At 40.9% G+C, this 26,776-nt stretch overlaps 1 protein-coding gene across 6 annotated transcripts in view; it reads right to left on the bottom strand.

The window, feature by feature from the left end:
• Positions 1-26,776, bottom strand: part of tmem108 (transmembrane protein 108) — a 45,725-nt gene that overhangs the window by 14,975 nt on the left and 3,974 nt on the right. For 4 of the 6 annotated variants that reach the window (XM_020712434.2, XM_011489054.3, XM_020712437.2 and 1 more), the window contains one exon: positions 1,792-1,875. In XM_020712434.2, the coding sequence (XP_020568093.1) occupies positions 1,792-1,831 (40 nt within the window). In that variant the 5' untranslated portion in view covers positions 1,832-1,875. Of the gene's footprint in view, positions 1-1,791; positions 1,876-6,156; positions 6,277-21,464; positions 21,558-26,776 lie in introns of those variants that run through there. The other 2 variants (XM_020712435.2, XM_020712436.2) reach the window with 2 other exon arrangements.

Below are 26,776 nucleotides of genomic sequence, written 5' to 3' on the forward strand. Positions count from 1 at the left end.
CCTTCATCTTGTTACTTCCTGCTCCACCATAGTCACCTATCCTATTCTTCCTTCTCTCTGATTTTCTTCATTCTTTCCATCTTTCCATTACAGAACTGACACCCGTCAATACGTCACCATCCCTATCTTTAATCACCCTAACCTGCTCTTCGTCCTTCCCATTTCTTCTTGGAAGAATTAAATTAATAAATTTGGGCATTTAAATATGTAAGGGATAATGCCCGATGGGATGTGCATAATCAGAAATTATTGGACGACGCAGAAGCCTCAGACGGTTCATTTCCAGTCATTTCAATTTGTAGCAAATCAGAATTGAGAAGTCAGCCGGTATAAAATAGGATCACTTTCTTCTGTCAGACTCCTTCCGTTTATTACTTTTTATTTGGAGATATTTTTTATTCCCAGTGGTCTTTAAATCATAATGCCGTTTATAGGCAAACGTTTTCTAGGACATAGCTTCTGTAGAGCGGCAGGAGTTCATTGGACATTCACAGCGGAGTTGTGGCCGCCCCCCCCTCCCTTTCTTGTTGCTGAGAGTTCTCTCTTAAACACCATTTTCATTGGATTGGGAACTTATGAACAATAAAAAAAATAAAATAAACAACAGTTAAAAGAAGTGACTATTTGGTTTTTGGTCTATTCTTTTTAATCATGATGTGTACACGCGCGTGAAAGGAGCCCAACATTTTTGCTTGAACGCCTTCAACAGTCTCAGCTGTTCTCCGCTCAAACCTCAGCTGGAATACCAACTGCGTGCGGCGAAGCAAAGCGGCCACAATAAAAAGAAAATGAGACTCTATTATGGCTGGAAAGAGTCCACACAGCCTCAACCGGAGCGTGTTTTTTGATGTAACTGCTGCAGCAGCGTGACCTCCCTCCACCTCTGCTGCAGCTCAGCCACGCAGAAGTCCAGGTTATCGCTTTTGAGGGACTAAGGTGGATTTGTCAGGCGCTTTTTGAACTGTCATAAAGTCCCCCCCTATATTCCACATTCATGTGGCGTTCTCCACTGGTCGCCTGCCCCAGCTGTGTGGTTGGAAACTAAGAACTGCAAACATCCGAGAAGACATGAGGAGATACAGCTGCAGAATGCTGAAAATCAAATAATTTTAAGATCTTTGTGGATTATTTTGAATTAGACAAACACATAGAAGCTTGTGGAATTGCAAAACAAGCTGATCTTTCTAGTCCAGGTCATTTTATTTGACATTAAAACACTTATAAGCCTTTTTCTTGGTTGCTAAACTGTCACGATGCTTTAAGAAGAGTTTTAAATTGCCTTCGGAGTTCATTCGGGATAAAATTAGTTTTTTTTAACCTTTTGGTTTATTCCAAATAGGTGCCTTCAGATGGTGTTCGGTGCATGTTAGTCATTTCTCTGAGCTTCAGACGGTTCTGTGTAGGAATCGTGTCCTGTTCCTGATTAATTCATGTTTTTAAAGTCTCATAAAGGAAGGAGCTTTGATCTGGAGACTCCAGGATTGTTCTAGAGACTGAATGCAACACTTAAAATTGACCCCAAAACCTCCGAAGTATGTGTGACCTTTCCACAGAGGCCGCGGCATCCTCATCACCCGGGGTTGGACTTGTCACCATGGTAACTGGTTCAAAGGAAGACAATCTGGTTCCTTGCTGTGATGGTGGCACCAAGTTTACGTTATTGACGGACGGTTTATTTTGTTTTTTTTTTTATTTAAAAAAAAGCTGCCCCCCAGCATGCATCTACCAACAATTAGGAGGTGCCGGACACCCCGCCACACCCACCCCTGCCAACTCATTACCCCCACTCACTCAGCAGCTGGCAGCGCAGAACCTGCAGGCTTGTCTTCATGGTATCATGTGATCCGGCTCCTCTTCTCCAGGGCTCATGGTTCTCTGCACAGAGAAGGAAGGAAAAGGTGAAACTTAAAAGCTCGCCCCGCTCAGGGTCAGGCGCCGCCGCGGTGGGCTGTGATCACGCCCGGCCGTCAAGTTTCAGCCGAGCTGACACAGAGAAGGACGAAGGGATTTCAAACGGTCCTGCTTAACCTTGACAGTTTAATCCCGGTTACGACGGCCGCGCCTCGCAGCAGATAATGAGAATGACATAAAACACACGTTTCACAATAGGCCGTCATCCTGCAGACCGGAAGGTTGACGGTTAAGCTAATCATGGATCATCTCTGAGCATGGAAAGCTGCCGCATGTACATCACTGAGCGTCCAACTCAATCATTTCTGGCCACTTTTATCTTCAACAAAAGAAATTCTATAAAACTAAATCTATTTGGTTTTTACTCTACGTGAGTCGGTCCATTCAAATCTGCCCCTTCAAAGTAAATTACATTGTTTGTTGTTTGCAAAAATTAATACATGTCAATGCTTTCCTGTTTTGAACATTTTAAAAGACTTTTTACTCAAATTAAAAGTAATTTATAAAGCACTTTTCATGCAACAGTAACACAAAGTGTTTTACAGGCTTTATAGTTGATTGAAAAAGGTTTTCATTTAAAAAAGTAAGTAAAGTCAAAGGTAAATAAGTAGTTAAGTAAAAAAAAAAGGTTAACTAACTCAAACTTTATTTAACTCATTCAGTTGAAGGACAGTGTATAAATCACAAGCCGAGAATATTTTGACATGTTTGAGTGAGTCTTGTTCAAGAATACAGTAAGGGTCACTGAATTAGCTCAGGTGTGATATTTATTACTTTGGCTAATACATTTTCTGGCTGAGATGGTTTAAAAACGGTTAAAAAACTGTTTTTTTTTTTTTTTTTATTCATTTCTGCATGACTTTGTAGTACTACTACATTTGCTACATTGGGATGGTCCTATGTGATAAAGGGTGTCTTTTATTTTGAAAGGAAGTCATGTGGACCTCTGTGAGAATTATAAACTATTTTGTAATGGAAAAAGGGTATTTTCTTGTTTAATTACACCAGAAAAATAATTTATTTACTATTAAATGTGTGGGTTGTTTTTTTCCAAAAGGGGATGTGTTGAAAGTTGCATAAAAACTAACATAATTTTCTATATTTGCAGTGTTGGGGTCACTTTTCCCAGAATTCCTTTAGAAAATTAAAATAAATAAATAAATAAATAAAACCCTTTTTGGGGACATTGAGTCTAGTTTTCCATTTGAGCAAAGTAACTACACATCTAAACATATTCATTAAAATGCACTAATTAAATAATTTATTGAATAAAAACATGAAATGTTTGTTATTCTTGTTGAAGGCACACATACAGCAGTTCTTATGTTTCAGTTTGTGGACTTTCTGCGCTCTATTTTACATAACTAAATGTATTTTTTTAGGTTCAGGTTCGAAAATAGCTTTATTTTGGTACCAATTATGACTTTTTTTGGGGGTAACTTTGCCCTTTTAGGTTAAATTATTATTTTTGAACCAACAAGGAAAGCCCTGACATTTAAAAATCAGGGTCTGTGAGTCAGTTTGAAACTTTTTATTGAGCAAAACCAACATAAACATCTGTAAAAACACAACATTTCATTCCATTGCTACGCCGATGACACACAGTCTTATGTAAAAATGGACCCCAGTGTCACCCTAACTTTTTCTGCCCTCCAAGTCTGTCCAGAAGAGATAGAGGCATAGATGGCTGAAAAACTCACTCCAATTCAACAGCAACACCTAACCAGATCAAAACGTCCTCCATCAAAAGCATTCTGGATTCTGGTCACAACTTCTGCTCTCTTCACCAGTGGTAAATCTTGGTGTCAAAATTGACTCCTTCTAGATAAAATGTAGTATTATTGTTACTATAAATGAACAAAACATGGATTTAACGTGCAGTTAGTTCTGTAAAAATAAAACAGATGAGGTTGCCATCTCACTGCAGTAGCAGAAAATGGCTTTTTCCAGAGCAGCGGAAACCATCCGAGACCTCCACAGTTCCACCGCGTGGATCTGCAGGGATGGAGGGCATCCTTGCTGTGGTTTGACGCTTCATGAATTGAATACGGGAAGAAAAGAGAGCAGCTGATTCTGTCTGTGGTGGTTATCAGAGCCCCCACACCTTCATGAGGAGAACACACAAGGGGGGGAGGTGAATGGAGACGAGGGATTCATTTATTATCAGTGAGAAAAGGGTTGTTGTTTTTTTTAAACCGAATCTTTGGTTCAGGTAAACAACATTCCAGTTCAGATCTTTCCTTAACGGTGGGAGGTCGCGTCTACAGATGAGTTTGTTTTGTTGAGAAAAAAACACCCAAAAAATGTTGGAAACCAAAAAAAGAAAAGGCAAGCTCGGTTAAAACTGAAGCTGCTGTGAGTTTGCCAAATAAAAGTGAAAAGAATATTTTTTTTCCCTCTAACACAGCTGTTTACCGCCGTGGCAACATCTGTCAACAGCTGCTGCAGTATTATGACTTATGAAGAAACGCTCCACAAGCCAAGATCTGTCACTCATCTCAAGACCCTCAGGGAGCCGTGGGTGGAATTTATTGACATTAAACCGTGAAATTTGAGACCGCAACCAACTGAAAATATCTAACATGTATTTTGTCTGGTTTAAATATTTGACTTGATTTAAGTCAAAACTAAACAACTTTTCAGGAAGACGTTTTAGGATAATAAATCATAAATATCTTGTTGAGTTATTTGATCTTGAAAACTTGTAATTTCTAATAAAACAAGATTTCTTTTTTAAACTTTACATAATATTTTAAGCAGAAGTTTTATTTTTAATGGTGGGTGCTCTTGTTTAAGAAACAGATTTACTTGATTTAGAGAAACTGAAATTGTTTTTTTTACTCATACCAGAATAAAAGTATTTAACAACAGGAATGAATTTTGACAGAACGCATATGTGTGACTGTAAGGATAAATTTATCTTAAAATGTGTAATTCTAGTCCCACTAGAAAGAGAACACAACTTTTAAGGTAATCACTAAAAAAAAGTAAAATTATCAGCTACTACATACATTTTGCGCATTTTCCACAAATTAAATTTCGTTTTTTCGCGATTCCTGCGTGATATTCGTAAGTCATGAGTGTTTCTTGCGTTCGTCGATGTGCCAAAATGTCTGATGAGCGACGGCTGGATCAATGCAATCTTTATGTGAATTTGGTTTTGAGATGTTCAAAATTTTTGATGGATCTAGAATTACGCAGTGAAAAAAACTTAGAAAGGTGTAGAGCAAAGAAAAGTAAATAACTTCAAACCTGGTCAAATATCTTGAATGTCCAAAAACACGGTTTTCAATCTTTACAACAGGGGGTTCTCAAAGATTTTGTAGCGGAGGGCCAAATTAGACTGGGGGCCAATTTTGATGAAGCTGGTTTAATAACGATCAATTAGGATTTATTAATCCTAATTAATCTTCCCACGGGCCGCCATCGGCCCCCGGGTCGCACTTTGAGAACCCCTGCTTTACAAGGATCAAATAGTTTTCCGTTTACTTTGCGATGATTATTGTCAAGAACTTAAGGACTGTTGAAACGCATGAAATAGGATACATTGGGGCAAAAGGCGTGAATAAACATACCTAATTTAAGATATTAAACTCTTCTTTGGAGCAATACTTACTCATATTAAGTTTATAGTTATTTTGTCCTATAAAAGCAGGAACCTCACAATTTATTTTAAGAAATCTTACCAAGATTTCATCACTTAAAGGGAAAAACATCTAATATTCTATATTTTGGCGTTTTTTCCAGTGTAAGCGGGAAGTCTATGGCACGATCCAACGCCGGTTTGGTTCATCTGAGGTGTAAAAGTGGCCGATAAAGAGGAGCTGGGTCAGAGTACATCCAGATCCACGTGGGTTAAGGAAAAATTCACTTCTGATCATTATATCTACCCACAGACCGATTACTCACTTCCAGGCTGAAGTCGAAAGAAAATAACGTGTCTTTGACGTCAAAATAGGAGAGAAAAAAGGCTGCATGAGACATAAAAAAAAAAGAAAAGAGCGACACTAAAAAGCAAAAGAAAACAGGTGGAACCTGGTTTGATTTGATGCACGCTGGCATTTTGTTGGTTCCCTTGGTTTCAACGAGAGAAGGAAAAAAAAAAAGTTGCATGGCAACGGACATGCACACAGATGGCAGCCATCACCATAGCAACTTCAATGGAACATTAGAGTAAATTCTAATTCATTCACAAGGACAGTTTTGGGGGCTGAAATACTATGGGGGGAAGAAATTCTCACTCACCGAAGACTGAAGACGAAAAACTGTTACACTGTCTGTGGGACTGTGTGTAGGATTTATGGCCCCGTCCCTCCTGGACTGTACCTCTGAATAGTGAATTTGGGGGGGCAAAGCCAAGGTCACCTGAGGAGGCAGAATAAAATAAGCCTTCGATTTGATTGCTCTGCGGCCACCAGCCGCAGGGACAACAATGCTTTTAATTTTGGACTTCCTTCCATTCTGTTATAATGCATCGGGGGACGTGTGTGTGTGTGTGTGTGGGGGGGGGGGGGGGGTCTGGCTGCTTGCCCACAAATGCTGCAGCCTGAGAGCTTTTCCAAGAGGAGGGGGGTGTGGGGGGGAAGGGGAGTGTGGGAGTCGACGACAGCGGTGTTGTTCTCTCGCCGTGGACTGATAACCGGCGCTCTGGCAACAACGCCTCAAATCCGGCGATTCCTTCTGGTTCCAGCTGGAGAGCGGCGCTCTCACGCCTCAGCCGTCGCCGCGGAATGGAAAAAATCCGTGAGCAGCTTGAGCCTGAAGAGGCGGCAAAGCAAGGAGCACATAGGAATAAAGATCAAAAGAAAGACTTTCTGTGGGGTGAAGCACTTTCAGCAGCTCCTCAGTGTCCAAAAAAACGGCATCAAAGCTCCGCCTTGATGTGATCTCAGAAAGTTTAGCTCCATTTCAAGTAATCCAAAAGCAAGTTTCCCTTCGCCATGCCTTCCATCTTTACTCGGGGGACGCTCTCTCAAAAGGGCGTCCATGTTTCCACTGATGTTCTTTTAGTCTTTGATCAAAATCAGCAAACATTCCCTGATAGCAGTGGAGCTGCAGTTCTGCTCAATCTAAGTAAACATGCGAGGCTGCTGATGGCTGGATGGTGACCTTTTGTAGTCGTATGGCTCGAATACCCAAACGCTGAAGCTTCCTTTGCAGCGGAGAAGCCGATTCCTGTAGACGTTGACGCAAATCATTTGTAGCATCGACACACAGGAGACTGCTGAATCTTTGGGATTGTGAAATCAGCTGGTATGTTCTCGCATGTTTTCCTGTTGTGTATCAGACTCCAGTTGGCTCATCCGTGCCCCTGTACCTGACCGTTTACCTCGCCTTTGCTCCCGCTCCTACACCTGGCTGTGGATTCTGCCTCTGGCTCGTCTCTGCTCTGTTCCTACACCTGGCTGTGGTTCCTGTCTCAGGCTCGACTCGCGCCGTTGACTGTCCCCCCAACCACGGCTGCATGAAGCTCGTCTGCTGGACTTTATATATGTAGTTGTAGAGTTAGATAAGTTAATTCTTCTCTTTGAGTTCTGGTAAATCGCCTGTCCGTCCTGGGGGAGGATCCCTCCTTCATGTGGGCACCCCTGAGGTTTCTTCGTTTTTTCTGGAATCCGTTTTTTTAGGAGTTTTTTTCTTCCCTAAGGGCAGGGATGTCAGTATAGCTTAGTCAGTTTGTTAGTTCATTTTAGTATTTTCCTATTGAACTCTTTGTATTCATGATCCTTTTGAGGTCATGTTTTACTTCGAAGCCCATCGAGACGACTGCTGTTGTGATTTTGGGCTATACAAATAAAATTGAATTGAATTGAATTGTACGGTCCCACGGACTCATGAGGGTCACGTGTCACCGTATGTATATGATATAAGTCTGGCTTTAACACCTGCTCTAGCACGAGGTCAGGTGACCCGCTTAACGAGGGAATAACTGGACAAATGGGACCAGTGACCGGTGCTAGTTAGCCCTTGTGCTACCCTATGACCCCACCCTTCCATTGACATGTTCTCCCTACCATGACAAAGGTGGATAAAGGTGGAAAGATTTCATGTAATCTATGGACACCAGTGAAGATCACAAATCATTGAAGAAAAAAGGTTCAGCGCACTGTCTAGTGGGTCTAGATGACCCAACTCCCAATGGTAAAGTGCCTAGGATAGCACAAGGGTTAAGGGCTATCACGGGAGTTTGCTAAAGCCTTAAGCCTCAGTCCCAACTGCCCTTATGGGTGGATACGGGCTGCCCGTGGGGCAAAAATACAGCGTGCAGATGGCCCAAACATCAAGATCGTAGACGCCTCAATGAGCCCGTAGAGCGAAAAACATTTTTCCTACAGGGATGGTGTGAGTAGTGAACACTTTTACATCAGGCAAGGGTAAGTGAGGGTGAAGGAGGTGTCGTACAGATTTTTAAATTCTTTTTAATGCTCCCAAATCCTGCAGACTGTGCAAGGAGCCCATTAGTGCTGTTCATGGGATAAGTGCACGCTCCTTATGTGCAGTCTGACTGTTAGAAATAAGGAAATCGTGTGGGCACAAGCACATCCCGTATGTGCGTGTTCATGTGCGATCAGTAAGGACTCACCCTACTCTTATTAATAACTATAGTGTAGCGCAGGGGCAGTTTTATGTCTTAAAGCGTACAACTTACATCAGTCTTATGAATACTTCATGATACACTTACCAAGCAACACAACAATGATACATTCCATTTTCATCGTCATCTTTTGATTTATTTTCAAAGCTTTCCCAGTGGTCTTTTAATTATCATGATGTGGTTTTTAGCCAAAATAGAAAAATCTGTGTCGTTTTCTAAGACATAGGTACTGCAGAGTGGCAGGAAATCATTTGAAATGTGAGAATGTGTTGTGGACGGGATGGCACGGAGCAAGCCTTCCCCCACTTCCCATCATCCACTTGTCTACATGCTCTTTCCTTCTAGCTTACAGCACCTCACACTCCCAACCTAACATTAGTGGTACAGCAAAAATGGCGAACAATATTGGAGCTACCAGGCCGTACAGTTTAGATCCAGATTCCAGCTCAGACGAGGAAAAAAACAGACGTTCATGGATCTATTTGTCTTCAAGTGGATGCATCGGAATAGAGCGGAGCAGGGAGCTCGTCGATTGTAGTTTGTTCATAAATATTACAAGATTTTTTTCAACAGCATTTTTTTCATCTGCTCCTGATTCACAACGATTTGAATATACACTCAGAAACACATCTTAATCTTAATTTTCTTTACATATGTGCTCCATCATGAGAACATGAACATGTAAAAATCTCCATTTTCACCAGAGAGGGTCTTCAAGATGCAGCCACTCCTCTCTATGACCCTCCCTGGGGCCCGGACAACCCAAAAACCCGCAGTACCCGTACGGGTCAATCCCCGTATGGCAGCATGTCATTTACTAAATTACAGAGGATCAACTCAACTGTCTTTGGTTTGGATTTAACACCAGTTTGGACTTTAGTTCGGATTTACCCGAACAATCAACCTTTGGTGAGAGGATTTCTTTATTTCGCTTGGATTTCCGTTTATGGAGGACATAAAACTGAAAGTGTGCAGCCTTTAAGGGGAATTCTGGTTTGGATGACTTGAAGGATACTTGTTTACTCGGCACTTTTGCTTTTTTACTGTTGAAGAAATACAAAAGAAATAAGCCAACATCCAAATTTTGTTTTGTAAAATTGCCACTTTGTAGAATCTAAGAACCCTGTTATGAAAAAGGCTTCTGTCCTGCAGAAAACCGAAAAGCCAATAACAGCAATTCAAGCACCAGCGGGGCTGACCTTTGGGGCTTCGACAACTTAATTATCCAACCTGGATACACACAGCAACTACAAGTATTGATTGGATGCAACACTGGAGAACAACTGAAATGGGATCAGGAAGTTCTAGAAGAAGGCTTCCTGGTATCTCCTCCTCCATCCCACGACAGTCAGGCCAGGGTTTGGACAAGTCTCTGCTGCCGTGTGACAGCGGCTGGCAAAGGTTGTGCAACTTGTCATTCATCACTCTCACCTACCCTCTGGCCCTGCTTGCGACACAACAACACAACAGCCATTAAAAGAACATTAAGCTTCCGGCTTGCTGTTAATGGGACTGCAGAATAGATTCTCACTGTGCGGAAAAATGTAAAAAAAAAAAAAGACTGTATGTAAATATTTGTGACTGTTACAAATCTGATGCAATGCTATGAAACATCTGAAATCATAAAAAAATAAGAAAAAAATCCTTTTTATTTTTTTTACAGAGGCAGCAATAAACGATACTTTGGTTGTAAATGCCAAACATTGCCTTTCAAATCCCTTCTATATTAAGGTTGAATTTGTCAGTTCCTGTGCAGATTGGTGTCAAACTGCGCGTGAACGCAGAACAGTCCTTCTACATTTATGAGGGACTGATTCCAGAAAGACATTTCTGTAAATAAAGCTTCCTATTTGTGAGGATTCTGCTCTGATGTTTTCGGTTTTTGTCAGGTTCTGGTTTTTCTGTTAGCCTCACCAGGTTCCAGTTGTTCATCCCATGAATGAGAACTGGACTGGCGTTTCACATAGGAAGTACCCGTGGTTCCAAAAAGTCAAAATCCCATAGAATTCTATACACAAATAGACCACTATTACTCTGTCATTCTGGTCAGAATAACCACTGACACCTTTCTTGAACATCTCCTTGATAATCCCAATTTGATTTCATGATATTTTTCCTGTATGTCAAGGTATTCCAGCTATAAAACTGACCAATGAGATGGCTCAATAAAAGCAGGTGATCTTGGGTCGAACGTTTGAAGCGTTTGACCGATTCTCCTGAGCCCACTTTCAGTGGAAGGGGTGTGGCCTTCTGACATGCTCGCTGCTGATTGGAAAGAGTGGTTGCCATAGAAATGTAGACTCGTTGGACACGGACCAATCACGGCTGACTTAGGATGTCTGGTTCCAACATGGCGACGGACATATCGTGGAAAAATGACGACTTCATTGACTTCATTTTTCTATGGGTGACGTCTCGCTTGCTCAGTCCAGTTCACCATATACAGTCAATGGATCCACAGCTGTCTTCATTCGGTGAATTACCTACAGTGTATATAAGCGTCTGGTTTTCAGTTCTTCATGGTCAGGTCATCTGCTTTGTCACCGTTTTGTCTCTCTGTGGTAATTGTCCTGTTTAAGTTTCTTTATTAAATGTTTAACTTTTAATAAAAAAACGGATTAGAAGATGAATGAATGTTTTGTGGGCGAGAGCGAGTGTGTGAACAGAGAGCTCTCGGCAAGGGAAAATGACAGATTTTTTTTATTTAGTCTAAAAACTTCATAATCAGAATTAAAAGACCACTTTTAGTGGGACTTTAAGAAATTGACCAATCAAATGAGACCTGGTGTCTTTCTAAAGACCTAGGAAGACTAGATAAGACCACAGAGAACGATAAATATGACTGTTTTTAGAAAACGTAAAGACTTATGCCGCTGTGAAGGTAAATGAGATTAGGATTCGATCTAGCATCGCTGATTTGGTGAACAACACCTTCAAACTTCTTGGGCTGAAAGGGGACATTGGAAACCCTTTTTGTGGAATTGAATTGATGTTTGGCTCCGTCCTCTTCACAGATGAAGGAATCCCAACAACAGCAAAGCCTACGGAGTTGTGGTTGTCCGTCTGAGATTACAACGTCCTACAGATCGATGTGTGTACTCACTGAGCGAGCTGTCACATCACATCCACGTCTCGGCTCTTCCTCCTTATGTTAACATATCGTACATGTCAGTTTGGGAAAACTAGGACAGGGCAGAATTAAAGATGATGCACTTGCCAATAGTCGTTAATGGAGAAGGCATCACAGCATATGAGCCGCAGTGTGGGTTAGTCCCTGCAGGGTTGTTTTTTGTTTTGTGTGTTCACCTTAGTGGCCGCCGAAGCAGAATCTGAGCCTCACTTCACATGCAGCATGAACAACTCCCACCTGAGCTCAGGGCAGCCGTGGACAAAGCCAAACCTCTTCATTACTCATCACACACGTTAGTGGCTGAGGCAGTTCATGGGAGGAAGTGTGGGCTATGGGTAGGTGTGTGAATGACACACAAAGAAATAAATGGTAGGAGCACAGATGCCCTGCAGTCCATTTAGCAGCACCAGCCTCCTGAGGACCTCAGAGCTTCGTGAAAATCTAGAAACTCTCCGTCAAACGGCGGCACCGAAGTCCTTAAGGAGTCCAGGCGGCCCAGAACAAAAGCAAAGAGGAATTTCAAGTCTGCAGGGAGTCGGGTAAATCCAGTCTTACATCAGTCAGGATCCAGTTGAGTATTAAGCTTGATGGTTTGGGGATCAGCTGTGCGCAAACATTCATCCCAAACAAGATCAAATGACTGGAGTCTTCAAACTGCAGCCCATCATGCTGGACACTGAAATGTCCCACGTTGGAAAAGGTTACAAGACACAACTCTCACATCCCAGCAGTAGCGGTTTTAGGCACGGGCCATACGGGCGATCGCCCGGGGCGGAAAAATGACGGAGGGGCGGCGCCAGCGGCTCAGCTCTTGTAAAATACTTTATGCACCACTATTGGTTTACTTATATCACAGAGTTTGTAACAGCCTGAAACCTGGCGGAGCCCCCGCCCCGCAGCTGCGCTCCCTCCTGTCTTTGAGAAGTAGACGCAAATGTGTGTGAGAAGGAGAAGGGAGGGGGCGCGGGGTGAAGAAGGAGAAGGGAGGGGGCGCGGGGTGAAGGTTGCAGGCTGAGAGGTGAGCACGGAGCGCAAAACAATGCGCAAACCTGACTGGATCTTCTTCCAGGGGGGCAACGGTCGCGGGCCGCGGCTCAGTGCTTGATGAAAAAATAAAAATTGCGCCGCCATGTAGCGAATTGGCGCCCCTGGGTGCAGCTGCACGCGCTCCTTCTGGAAATGTTTGACGAACGGGGGGGGGGGGGGGGGGGGGGGGGGCGCTGCGGGTATAAAAAGGTATAAAAAAATCATGCTTTTTTGGTTATTTTGGTGTGAAATGCCCAAATAAAAAATGGAAAAACAAAAAAAATTCTTCACTTAGATGACAGTTGGTTTAGTCGACAGACTTGATACCTATGTCAGGACATTTATGCTAAATGCAAAAACATCTGAAATATGGACAAAAAAGGTCAAAATTGGTTCCCAATTTAGAAAGAAAAGAGAAGAAGAGGAGAAAAGAGACAAAGAAAAGGGTATTATCGCATAGCTAGATGCACGTTTTCTAAATTCGAATGCTACCTGCCCTCCAACAACAACAACAACGTTGCAGAAGAAAAATCTCTTGTTTGGTCTATCATGACCAAAACTGAAGTAGGCCCAAATATTGCAAATAACGTCATTTTTAAGATATTTATTCTTAAATGTTTGCTCTGCCTTAACTTGTAACATTAGTTATGATTCGTGTGTCTGTCTGCTCTGCTGTAACACAAAGTTTGTGTTGTGTTTTATTGTTGTATATTAGTTCATAATGTTAAATAAGCTGTGATGGTAGCATGCTGCTGCTGCTGCTGCTGCTGCTGCTGCTGCTGCTGTTAGCTTTTCAAAACTCCAGTTGATCAAGTCATACCTGAGATCACCAATGTCTCAGGAGCAACTCACTAACCTGCTGTTGTTAGCATCAATCATTCAGGGGGGGAGCAGATTTCATATGATGACGTTATTGACAAGCTTGCATCAGGAAGGCCACAAAGGTTAGGTTTAGTTAGTGTTTTCTGTTCTTAGTGCCTCAGTTACATTTATTCTAGTGTGTTATTAGTGTGATTTGTAGTTTATAATATTTATTTTAGATTATTTATTTGTGTTTGATAAAATATTTCCCACTGTATTTTCAGTTACAATAAATGGACAAAGTGACTCTATTGGGGGGGGGGGGGGGGGGGGGGGGCAGAGGAGGGTCTCGCCCGGGGAGTAATTCAGGGTAGAACCGCCACTGCATCCCAGCTGGAGTTACGGTCAAGTCTGACAAAATCAGATACCTGACCAGGCGTTGTCGACACAATTGCCCTTGTGGGTCAGTAAAAAAACAACTTGACTTCTTTGTCAAAATGTTGGTCACCTTTTATCACATCCCTTCAGGGGTCGCCACAGCGAATCAGCTTTCACTGATTCACCCAGAGTTTTCTGACACAACACTGTATGTTATCCGGGCTGGGGACGGCCACGGGGAGACCCAGACGTGGGCTGTGGCTACATAGTTATGCAGTAGAGTGAAGGGTTTTGCCCAAGGACTCGCACTGGATGAAGCTCATTGCGTCCCCTGTAAATCAAACCCTGGTTTCCCACACGCCAGCCCTACGCCAGCCAACAGAGTCAACCGCCTAAAATAAAATAAAAAATTTAACTAAAAAATAGAAACTACACTTTGCAGTTTCACCAAAACTAAGAGCCCTGATTGGGAGGGAGGAGTCGTGAAACAAGTCCAAATCCAGTCTAAGTAATTATACAATATACAAATGATCTATTTCATGATCAAATATTGTCATAATATTGTAAATTAATCTATAAATTAGACTGGATTTAGCTTCAACAACAAGTTTTAAGTTATTTTAATTTATCTCTACAACTTTCCAAGCTTTTCTCAAAATCTAAAGAATTTTTTGAATCATTAGGAGCTAGGATCTAGAAGTAAGGAAATGATTCTTAAAATGAGTCAAAATCCTTTTGTTCCAAATTCTTGGCAATAGAGAAACTAGGTTTAAGACTCAAAGTCAAATTTTACTGTAATGTTTGGTTAAGGGATTATTTTAAAGTTAATTTAATGTTGACAAGTTAGACATGCAGAAATGTAGATTTATGGCTTAAGAATAAATGCTAGTTTGAGATTTTATGAGGATTTATTAAGATGGACCAACTAAGACTAAGATGGGAATCTCAATTTGTTCACGTTCTTCTAAAATGAGTCATTTTCTTTTATTTTACTAGTTTTTTTTGTAATAAAAATAAAATTCAATTAGGTTAATAAAAACTCATAATATATAACAATTTGCTTAGAACCACCAAAAAGAACCAACGTATTATTGGGATATAAAACACTATAACAGAACCGACAGGGCCAAATGATTTGATTTTTGTTTTTTCTTTTTCAAGTTCTTCAAATTTCAAGTATTTTGTCACTTTTTTTTTTGGATGCTGTTAATTGCTGCTGCCCAAAATGAAAAAAAAGAAGAAGTTTCTAATTAACTTTTAGAAACCCAGTGTAAAATTGCTTTTGGGTTCTCTAGGGTTTAAAAAGAGAGATGACTGAATTCAGCAGAGTCAATGGCTGTTTTCTTTGATGTTACACACATTTGTCTTCTAAATCTCAAAATAGAAAAGCTTTCTTTATTCTAATAATTTTATGAGAGGGTTTAAGTGAAAAAGATGAAATTGTTGACCTTGTCTGAAACTTTTGTTTGTGTTCAGCTCTTCTGCTTTCTTAAAGAAAAACTACGAAATGCTGCAGTTCCTCAAATCACCACTAGAGGCTTATTAGAAAAGGGAGCGATTTCCATGTGAAAAATTCCAGATTTACAATAAAAATAAACCAGTCAAAAATATTTTTAATATTTATTACTGTATTTTCTTTTGTTACGATCTCACTACATCATTTATTTTTACTCTTTAGAATCTTATGAAACAACATAGATTATCCATCAATATATTCACAGCTCTGACATTCTTTTCCGCATTTTTTCTTTTTTAAAGATTATAACCGGTTCAAATGTTTACTTTAAAAAAAAAAACCCATAACCTTCAAAAAAAAATCTAAAATGTTCAGCACATTTTTGTCGCCACATGTCTCAAAATCATCTCCTGAGAGTTATTGAGCCGGGCGACGACGGAGCCGAAATGGGGATGAAGCCCACCCTCGCCCTGTCCAAGCCGTAAATATCCCATCCCTCCATCTTTGCTTTCATCCCCTGGCGTCTCTCTGAGCAGCTCAGTGAGGATGAAGAGCAACAATATGACCTCATCTACACAGCTGGTTGGATTACTCAAAGCATGAACATATTTGACATATTGTCGAACAGGGTAAACAATAAAAGGGTTTTTTTCTCCTGAAGTTTGGGGAAAAAGGAAATCATCTGAACGACGACTCATCTCCCTCTGAGGCCGGCTGTCAGATTGATATGTAGAGTCGGTTTTTCCCGCTTTGCCACATTGATTATTTCACTGGAGCAGCTCGATGAGGCCACAGGAAGGAATAACCAGCACATAATCCTCCACCTAATGGGTGTCAAAGATCTACATTTACACTGGGAAAAATGGCTGGGGAGACTTCTGATGACCTCTGTGACCTCATCAATCAAGTCCTGTTTTACTTCCTCTCTGACTTAAATATAATGGAAACACTGAATTTTGCCTCTTTTAACCCTTCTGCTGTCTTGTGGGGTCCAGATGACCCCACTCCTGACTTTAACGTGCCTCGGAGGCACGTTAAAGTCAGGAGTGGGGTCATCTGGACCCCACAAGACAGTGCGGACCCCTAAGACACCACTAGGGTTAGATAAAAATGACTGAATGTGTGTGAAGCATGACTTTCAGAGGGATCCTCAGATTGAAGGCAAACTTTGCATAAATGCAAGGCTGATTTTCTGGAAGTGGGACGTCCGAAAGACAAGCCAGTGTGGCACAGGGCGGCTGCAAATAAAAAGTAATTCATCACTCCTTTACTGTAAAATCATTTGAATTTAGTCCACACGCTTCAAACAAAGCAGATATTTGCATCCCGCAGCAGTCCTGGACTCTAAGGACTTTTCACTATTCTCCTTTCTTGCTGCGCAAAACCTTTGAGAGCCGCCACATTCCCAAGACTCACTACATTTGGACACACTTAGTACCCGGTGAAAAGGAATTGTGGGCTTAATCAAAACACTGCAAATGCGCAAATCAAAACGCATAAGTTGAGAACCAAAACCAAAAATTTGCAACCAAAGCAAGATCATATTTCTCGGGTGCCAATTTCTTTCCTCGCCTTTATGAAATCGTCTTTTTGAGTTGCGCTTTTATTTTTTGCCGATTCTAAAACCTGTCAAATCAGCAAAACGCCAATCAAGGGGAGGGCAGTCGGAACGTCCCTGACATACAGTGTGCATTTTGATTCGCAAATTTGGGGTTTTGATGCGCAATACTTTAGGCGTCGAATTGACACCATAAGAAATCTTTTTTTTTTTTTTAAAGAATGGGGCCAAAATTTCTAATGAGAATAAAAAATAAACATAAAAATCAAAAACACTTTTGGCAGGAAGGTTTTGAAATTATTATAATAAAAATAAAAACCTTATTATAATAAAAAATGCTTAATCAATTATAGATGATGGTTAAATTGATTGATTTGTAATTATATTACTTCACTTGCTCCAAAAATGGATTCATGATTTTTCCTAATGAAACACAATTTGCACATATTTTTAACATTTGATACTTGATCAATTTATGCTAGGAACATTTTTGAAACAGTGTTATGTCTATTTTACTGATACAGTATTACTTTTAATCATATACATGATTTTTGTAATTAACATAATCTGCATATAATTTAGATAACTGACCTGCATTTTCCATGGTGATTTCTAAAATAGTTATGTCTAATTTTTACATAATAATTCAAGTACTTCATCTTTGTCATGTGATTTATTGATACTTAAGGATTCTTAATTCTGTCTGATAAAGTTATAAACAAACAAAGTATAACTCCTAGGAATTTCAATCTCTCGCCTTCTAACTCCTCAAGCCTCGTTGGGAAGCTTTTTGGAAAGACAATTGTTGGAATGAGAAGATGTGGATTTAGAACGACCTTACTGTGGCGTGCTCACAAAAGGGGCGTTCTTCTGTTGCTGTTTCTGTTTTGTTTGTTTTTTACCAGAAAATTTTAAAAATGTAATACACGATTCCCTGCCTCAAGCTAAACGAAATGATATGGCATTCAATATGAATAACAATAACAATAATAACAAAAAACCCTCGTTGCCAAGAAGATTCCAAACGGTCCTTTGGCCGATCCTTTTAAAAATGGCGTACACCTGTTCGTCACCCCAAGGCGAACAACAAATAGAATGGTTGCTATGGAGATAAAACCATCAGAAATACTGCCATGTTGAAAGAAGTCTTGTTTTTTTCTTTTAATGAACATGGTCTGAACAGGGTATCGGGGGCAGAAGGGTGGAGTGAGGAGTGCGTAGCAGGGTCAAAAGGGGACGTAAAGGGCGGATAGCGCCTTTGGGCCATACAACGCCGCTCGCAGCTCTTAATTAAAATGCTTTTTTTTGTTCCCACAGCATGATGCTGCCACTACCATGCCTGACTATAAATTGTTTCATTTCCTCCACTTTTCATTTCAGCTCATCAGAGGTTCATCTTATCAGGAGAGATTCCAGTGAGGACTTCAGACCACCGAGACCCGACAGCTGTACCAACAAAAAACATAGAGATCCAGAATCCCTGGAGTGTTTGTTAGAACTGACTCAAGAACAAAATGTTTGCCAAGTTCTTTTGACATTCAGTTCCTTTTGACACTGAAGCAATTTGGAGCCATGTTTGGTATTTGAAGAGAGTGAATACAATAAAACAGAAGCAGAATTCAGGAAAGACGTGGACGTCCTCTGAGATACCGATAAAAGGGGTGTTGTGTTTTTTTTTCTTTCTGGTATGGCAGCATATCAGGAGACATTTGAAAAGCTATTACACCTCGGTGTTTGTCCGTGGAGGTGCTGGCAGACATGCTGGTGGCCTAAATGCCTTTCAGGGAGTTCCACCTGCAGAAGTAGAATGACTCAGCAGGAGTTTGAGTGCTTAATCAGAATTCTCAACGTGAGTCAAGTCATGTTTTTTTGTGTTTGTCGTGTTTTTTTTTGGCTCACAAAGGATTGAATACTCAATTTGCTACATTTTAGAGGAGCATCTGAGCGGGGCATTAATATGAATTTATGCACAGACCTTTATGCTTGATTGTACACCCACGTTCAAATATCAAAAGAAAGAAAACACTTTGTGAAAAACATGTTTACCGCATTTTCTAAGCATATAATTTCGGCACAAACAAGAAAAAAGCCAAAACAATTTATTTTCACATTTTCTCCAACATCATCGTTTGCTCTGTTTTTCTCTTTTCATTGCTAAATTAAAAAAGTGCTTTAATTGTGATTTAGCAAAAGCAGATTTTCCACCAGAGACTTCAAGCAGAGAAGCAAACAGCAGAACAGAAAAAAGCTGAGCTGCTGCACAGCAATACCGGCTTCCCAGCAGGCACCTGGGTGACTGCAAGGCCGCTCGCTCCGAGCAGGTAAATCTTTAAAGAAGCACAACGATGCAAACCTTTGGCGTGATGGAAATAAAAGCACGTCTGCGGCGCCAACTTTAAAGTGCGGAAATACTTCCAAGTGCAGGTAACTGACAGAAGGAGCTGAACGAACATCAAAAGTTCATTCTAGGACTGCTGCATTGTTTCAATAAATAATGCTTTGATTGCATTAGGAGATCGAGTCTGTGCACTTCAAGGGCTTAATAAATGCAAATAAACAAAAAAAAATGTCCTTTGTTTAAAGTAAAAAAAAAAAATCGTGTTTTTCTTTTGCTCTGGGATTTCCTTAGAAATTTAACAAAATAAAAGTAGTTCTGAAGAAACAACAGCCTGGCGTCATTTGATCTTCTCTTCCAACAAATTGGTCATAAACACATCTGAAGCCATGAAATATTTAAGGGACAGTTCAGTGAACAACATTGACTGTATTTGAGGACTGGAGTGAGGGAGTGTGACGTCATCCATGGAAAATGGTTTCGTTCCGGCTTCCAAGTCCATTCAGTCGCCATTTCTTTGCAATTAGGACGCCACCATGTTGGAACCAGACGTTGCCAGTAAGCAGTGATTGATCCAAGCCAGTCTGACTCAATGACTGTATATGAGAACTGGAATGGGTGGCCCCTCCCCCTCCCAAACAGGAAGTTCCCGCTGACTCCAAGAAGCCCAAATCCCATAGACTTCTATAGAGTAATAAACAAAAAATTACATTGGTTGGAATAACCATTCTTGCTCTGATACCTTTTTTAATCATGTTCTAATGTTTAATCATCCTCTTTTTTTCCTGTTGTGCAAGTTATTCAGTTTATAAACTGACCAATTAGAAGCCTTAATAAAAGAAGGTGGCGCCTGCTGTCGGTCAAATCTGAAACATTTGACCAACAGATTTCGTGAATGTTTTGTGAAGTGGTAGGGGTGTGGACTCAGTTCTGATAGGCAGTTGCCATAGAATTGACGAATCGGACTGACCTATCATAGCTTACTAAAGACGCCTAGCTCTGACATGGCGGCGGCAGTATCAAAACCAAAATAGCCACTGAATTGACTTTATTTGGTTGGAGCCTAAAGTAAACTATTTTCTCTGGATGATGTCACAGTCGCTCGCTCCAGTTCTCAGATACAGTCAATGGTCTGAATCCTTGTTTCTATGGCAACCATTGGGCACAGTAAATTGCAAATTTATTGCTATCGCGACATCAAGCTGTGCAATTCACAGATCGCAAAAGACGCAGTAAACTGCTATGAATTGTTACCTTAAATGTGCCAAAACATTCTTATATAGCTTGTAATATTTAGGGGATCAAATAAATTGTGTGCATTTGACCAATCGGATGGACCCCATTTAGGTAATATGCTCGTCCCTTTTGTAGACGAGGGTCCTTTGGTCTATAATTTAAATCGTCTTGACGCTTATTTAAATTCAACTGTTGCAGTGAAATGGAAATTATGTTTTAGGTTGTTTTGCTATTTGTTCATGTATCGTAAGTTATAAGGCCATCGCAATATTGATCACTAATATCGCAAATCGCGAGTTTTTCCTCATATTGTGCAGCCTTAGCATCCACTTCTCTTCAATCAGGAATGAGCTCGTGATTTTTTTTTCCAAAAAATGGTTTCAGAGCAAGAACGGTTATAGAACGACTGAGTAACAGCTGTTTTTTTCTCTATAGATTTCTATGGAATTTTGGCTCCTTGGTACCTGCAGGTATTTCCTGTTTGCAACACCAGGGGGGAGGGGTCACTCAGTCCAGTTCTCATACACAGTCAATGATTCACAATGACAAAACAATAGTAACTGTCATGGTTGTTCTTACAAGACAATAGGGAAAAGTTTGAAGCTCTCCCTGCGGATCTGAACCAATGCCACAATTATGGAATTTAAAGATGTAATTGAACAAATATTTGGCTGTCGGCTCTGGAATTCCTTCCATCCTTCCTTTCTGTAACACACTCTGAGGCTACACCGCGGCCGGAAACGCGGCCCTTTGTCACGTCCAGAAACATCCGTGAGGCGGACGCAGCACGCCCGTGCTCTACCAAAGTATTTGCAAAGCAAAGGAGGAAAACGCATATTGTTTTTCTTTGTGTCACAACACTTCCTGCCTCAGTTTCTGGCCTGCAAAAACACCGAAACCCTCGAACCTGCTTCTTACTCTACACACATCCTCCACTAACCTCCTGACGCGGCCTCTTGTCTGGTCACAATGGCAGGAACAAAAGACAGTGGAAATATGTTGGTCAGAGGCAGGGGGGGCCCGGGGGGTGTAATGTACCTTGTTTTCCTTAAGCAGAGCAGCAGGGGCTTCTGGGAGCCAGCAAACACGAGTGAAAGAGAAGCGCTGAATTTCCAGGATTTCCCGCCAGGTGATTCCCAGGAGTCCCGACGAGCAAATGAGGCAAAGACGCTGCATTGTGCCAGCCCCCCTGACCCCCCTCCCGCCATCACCCCCCCGAGACGGATTAAAAGACGCCCGTTCTGACTGCGTCTGGTCGCTGTTTTACTCGACGAGTCAGCCTTTCCCTGGTTAATCAGGTGGACTGAAGAGACAACAGAAAAAAACAGAAACGTCCCTAAATATAAGCGGATGGAAATTCCACCAAAACAGTGGAGCAAAAAAGGTGATGATGTGTCTCCCTGATGGAGCTTTAACCAACCCCAGAGAAAATCATCGATTTCATGTTTTGACTTTAATTAAAAGGCCGTCCCAGCAGCCCAGGCTGTAATGAGTTTCTCTCATGTTTATCTGGAGATGACAGGAGATATGAGGGCGTGGGGGACACGACGGCGCTGACATTTAGAAGCGAGTCCGGTCCGATGGGACTCTAGGAAGTAACCGCAGAGATGAGTGGCGGTCAAGAACATGTACACACGGTTCCTAATGAGAAAAATCGACCTAACTGTGTTTGCTTTAAGACCCACTTTGTTGAAAATCGCGTTTTTAACACGTTCTTGTGGCATTTTTCAGAAGATGGAGGATATATATAAAGAAAACTGGGATTACATTTGCATTTCTCAGTATTTATTCAAATCGTTTTGACTCTGGAGCAGATGGAAAAGCTTGTAGGTGTGATGTACAAGCTGCAACGGCAAACCACAAGCTCCGTTTTTCCAATGCATCCTCCTGCAGACGACTAGATCCTCTTTGTTTTCTTCGTCTGAGCGGGAATCTGGCTCCAAACCGTACAACTGGATAGCTCTGATACTGCTCACATCATTAGGTTGGGGATGTGAGGGGCTGTAAGCTAGTAGGAGAGCTTGTGAACAGATGAATATTGGGAAATGGAGGCGGAGTTACTCTGCACCAACGCAGAGGTGAATTTCTAATTAACTACTGCCGCTCTGCAGAAGCTACACAGGGTTTTTTTTTTTAGTTTATTTTGGCTAAAAAAAACGGCATCATCAAAAATAAAAGACCACTGAAAATAGATCAACAGATGATCAGAGTGAGACTTCAACCAGTAAATGCCGACGCTTTTGGCAAATGTTCTTTCAGCAGTTAATTTAGTGTCAATATTATAGACAAAACTTAAATGTAGCCACGAGGGGCCAAAGCCGCGGCATCACTGCGCCGGTCCCAAGCCCGAATAAATACAGAGGGTTTTGTCAGGAAGGGCATCCGGCATGAAAGCAAATATGCCAACCAGTCCTATAATGCCGAGTTGCTGCAGCGAACCGTAAAAAAGAAAAAGCCGAAAAGAAAAGCAGAAGATTTTAGACTAAACTTAAATTAGGTGATTCCAAATTGTCGGCTTTTATGTTTCTTTGCAAATTAGAAAGTTATTTGACTTTTTTATGTGTAATAAAAGCTCCACGTTACATCATTGAACATCAAACCATTTAAAAATGTAGAGAAAAACCAAGAAATTGTCAAACTTATTTATCAAGTTAACACAAGAAACTTCAGAAAGAAATAAGTCTCTAAAGACTTATTTACCATCTTCAGAAATTCCTTTTGGCTACATTTACGATACTTTTAACAGCTCTTTTGGACAAAACAGAACTTTTATAGCTCTCCATTTAAAAGAGACTCGCAGCACAAAAAGTTGTGAACGACTCAGATCTTCTTTAACATCTTGAAAAGAATCCTGGAGAAATGAAGCTGCGGGGATGGTTGTGATGTGTGTGATGCAAACGATGTAGAGAAGAGACCTCAGCTCATGTTGGCGTTAGGTAAGGAAGCGGCTCTTGGACGGATTCATCGCAAACGCAACATCCATCAAATATCTCTTACAGATGGCTTTCAGAAAAATAATGAAGCAATCAGTGCAGCCACTGGCGCAGTAATTACCAACGCCAGCCAGGACGCTTTCAGGTCTGCAGGCAACACGCCTCACGGGAGAAAAATGCCCCCCCCCCCGACAGACGTGTGATTGCAGAGGGAGGAGCAGCTCTGGATCCTCACTCATGGTTGAATTAATTACTGGATTAAAAGTAAAGGAACAATCCAGACTCAGCATTGTGGGGTGGGAGCGCACATGCAGACGAACACACGCGCCATCAAAGCACCAGGGTTTGATGAAAGGCAGGTTCAACAACGCAAATCAGAACCATGCAAGGAAATACAACAAAATTCATGCATTATGTCCCACTTTAGCTCATTTGGATCATTAAGTAACAACAAATGAAATAAGTTTTAAATCTTATCAAAATGACACAGAATTAAAAACGAATGGCCTCAAATATTAATTAAACAAATCAGTTACAACCTAATTTTAAACACTTAAAACTAATTGAAGACAGAAAACTGATAATTCTATATCAGGGGAAAAAAGACCACTAATGTGAGGTTAAAACTTCCGTTTCCAGGTTAAAAACAGTTTTCAGATGAAAAAGCTCTGTTTCCAGACTTAAAAAACCACAGTTTCCAGAATAAAAATGTAATTGCCGAAGTGAAAACAGCTGTTTAGGGTCAAAAAAGGGCCATTTAGAAGTTAAAAAACAATATTTTTCAAGGGTCAAAACCAACATTTCTAGATCAAAAATCTGTTTCCAAGTTAAAAACTGCAGTTTCCAGAAAACAAACCACAATTTCCAGGGTAAAACATTTTTTTCCAGGTGGAAAAACAGGAAAAAAAACACACAGTTTCTAGATTAAAAATGCTTTTTCCAGATCAAATTCAGCTGTTTTAAGGTTAAAATAGAAGCCATAGTTTTTAGGTTAAAAAAAATGCTATTTAAGATTAAAAACCACCGTTTTCAGGTGAATCATTGAACAAATAAGTTGTAAACAGCACTAGTGAACTGAGGAGGCAACAGAAGCATCTTTTAGTGCAAAAGCTTCTGTTATCAAGTAAAGACAAAGTCATAAAGCACAAAAATATACACCACAACGCAAAAAAAAGATGTTTTTTTAAAAAAAAGATCTCAATGTCTGAAGAAACCTCCTTTCTATGAAGGGAGGAGAAGGAAAACATCATTTTTTTCATCCATATATTTGAAATGATGTAAAGATTATAGATCAGGAATTTGATTTTTGCATCGTTACTCCTTATTTCCAGCCAAACCTGGCACCACGTTGTTCACGTCATTGGGTATTACAACTTGTTTCCATGGCGATGCAGCTGCCCCCCCCCCCCAATCCCCGCAACCACTTCCAGCAACACACAAAATCAGCAGAACTGTGTCCCGCTGTGTCATTCCCGGTCCTCCGCCTCTCCTGCTGCACTGGGTATAAAAATTAATTCAAGCATGCGGCTGTCTAAGATCACTAAACAGCCCAGACCCCCCCCCACCACCACCACCTCCACGGGGGGAAATCGAATGCTGCTTTTTCATTGGGACTGAAAAGAGCTCATGACTCCATTTATGGGTTTGGCAATAATTACAATCAAATGTCAACTGATATAATAAAACCAACAGAAATACATCTAAATATAAATGCTGCCGCTGAGGAGTTTCTAGGAAATCTGAAGCCTCGTTTGAGCTCAGTTTCTGTTTGACCTGATCATCACAATGCGTTCTTGTTTTTAAAAGCGTAAAAAAACAAAAACATTTGAGAAAAAGTCTCACTAAACACTGAAACCAGTGATTGTCAGCCAACATGAATCATTTTTTTCTTCTTCCGTTCAACCTTCAGAATGATTGATGCCTGGACTTTCAGAAAACAGGAAAAAACAAAAACATAAATGTAAATACACTGGACAGATCCTCTGATGTGGGCAAAAATGAAAGTGGACCAGAGCTTGCTCCGCCAACATGGAAATGACCAGCGACAGCCACAAAATATCACTGCTCTAGAGGAGATCTGCATGGAGGAATGGGCCAAAATACCAGCAACAGTTTGTGAAAACCTTGAGAAGAATTACAGAAAACATTTGACTGCTGTTATTGCCAACAAAGGGTATATATCAAAGTTTGGAGTTGAACTTTTGTTATTGACCAAATATTTATTTTTCCAATATAATTTACCAAAAAAATTGAATTTCTAGATTTTTTTTCCTCATTTTGTCTCTCATAGTTGAGGAATACCCATGTTAAAAATTACATTACATTATTCTGATCATTAGAATGACTGAGTAACAGCTGTTTTATTTTTATTTATTTCTATAGAAGTCTATGGGATGTGGGCCTCTTGGAGCCAGCAGGTACTTCCTGTTTGGAACGCAAAGGGGAGAGGGGTCACTCAGTCCGATTCTCATATACAGTCAATGGTACTATGGGACATCAGAGATAGAAGGGTGACATTTGAGGTTGTTTTTTTTTTAAATGCGTCTTCAATGTCTGCATAATACTGAAAGTAACGATTAGTACGGAGGATTTCCAAAAGCGCTTCATGCTAAAGTACTTAAAATCATCCTCCAATCAGTGATCTTCTATGGCACTTACACTTTCTGGGTTTTTGTTGTTTTGAATTTTAACCTTTCATTTTGAAATCTGGAATTTACTTTTCCAATTTTTTTGGAATTGTGTTTTGGTTTCTGGAATTTTGCAATGTTTTTTCTCTAAAATGTAATGTTGCTGTTTGATCAACTGTTTTGCTTTTTTAATTGCCGTTGTGATCTTTCATATGTTTTAGCGTCGAGTGATTTGTGACGACAGCTTCTTCTCAAATCTATTCCTTTTTTACAGACGGGACTTTTGAAAATGTGCCTTTCTTTTTCCCTAAAGAGTCCACCCTTCTTTTTGCCAAACAGCATCCACTTGTCCAGCAGCTGTTGACGCGGGTCAAAGGTGACGTGGTCAGATTTTCCCGTCTCCTCTTCCTGCTGTGGATCTAAACTGTGAGTGTAGAGAAACCAGGAAAGATGAGTCAGCATTTAAAGACAAAGTCTGGGAGCTGCTGCCTCTTCTCACCCCAATATAACAGAGTAATTAGCTGCTGACGGTGACATAAGTCGCCCATAATAAGCTGCAGTGTGTGTGTGTGTTGTGTGTGTGTGTCTGCAAACTGCAACACTTCCACGTGTCTCCACTCTCGTTCTGCTTTTCGGCGGATGACAGAGGCTAAGCGCTGATGACAGGACAAATACTCCAACAGACGTTGCCATGGAAACCACTGAGCCTCTTCCTTTCTTTCTCTTATAAAAGCCTGACAGGACTGAACTTTTCGGGGGGGGGGGGGGGGGGGGGGGCGATTTACCTCTT

This window comes from Oryzias latipes, chromosome 20 (genome assembly GCF_002234675.1).
Source record: "Oryzias latipes chromosome 20, ASM223467v1".
Taxonomy (NCBI): Eukaryota; Metazoa; Chordata; class Actinopteri; order Beloniformes; family Adrianichthyidae; genus Oryzias; species Oryzias latipes.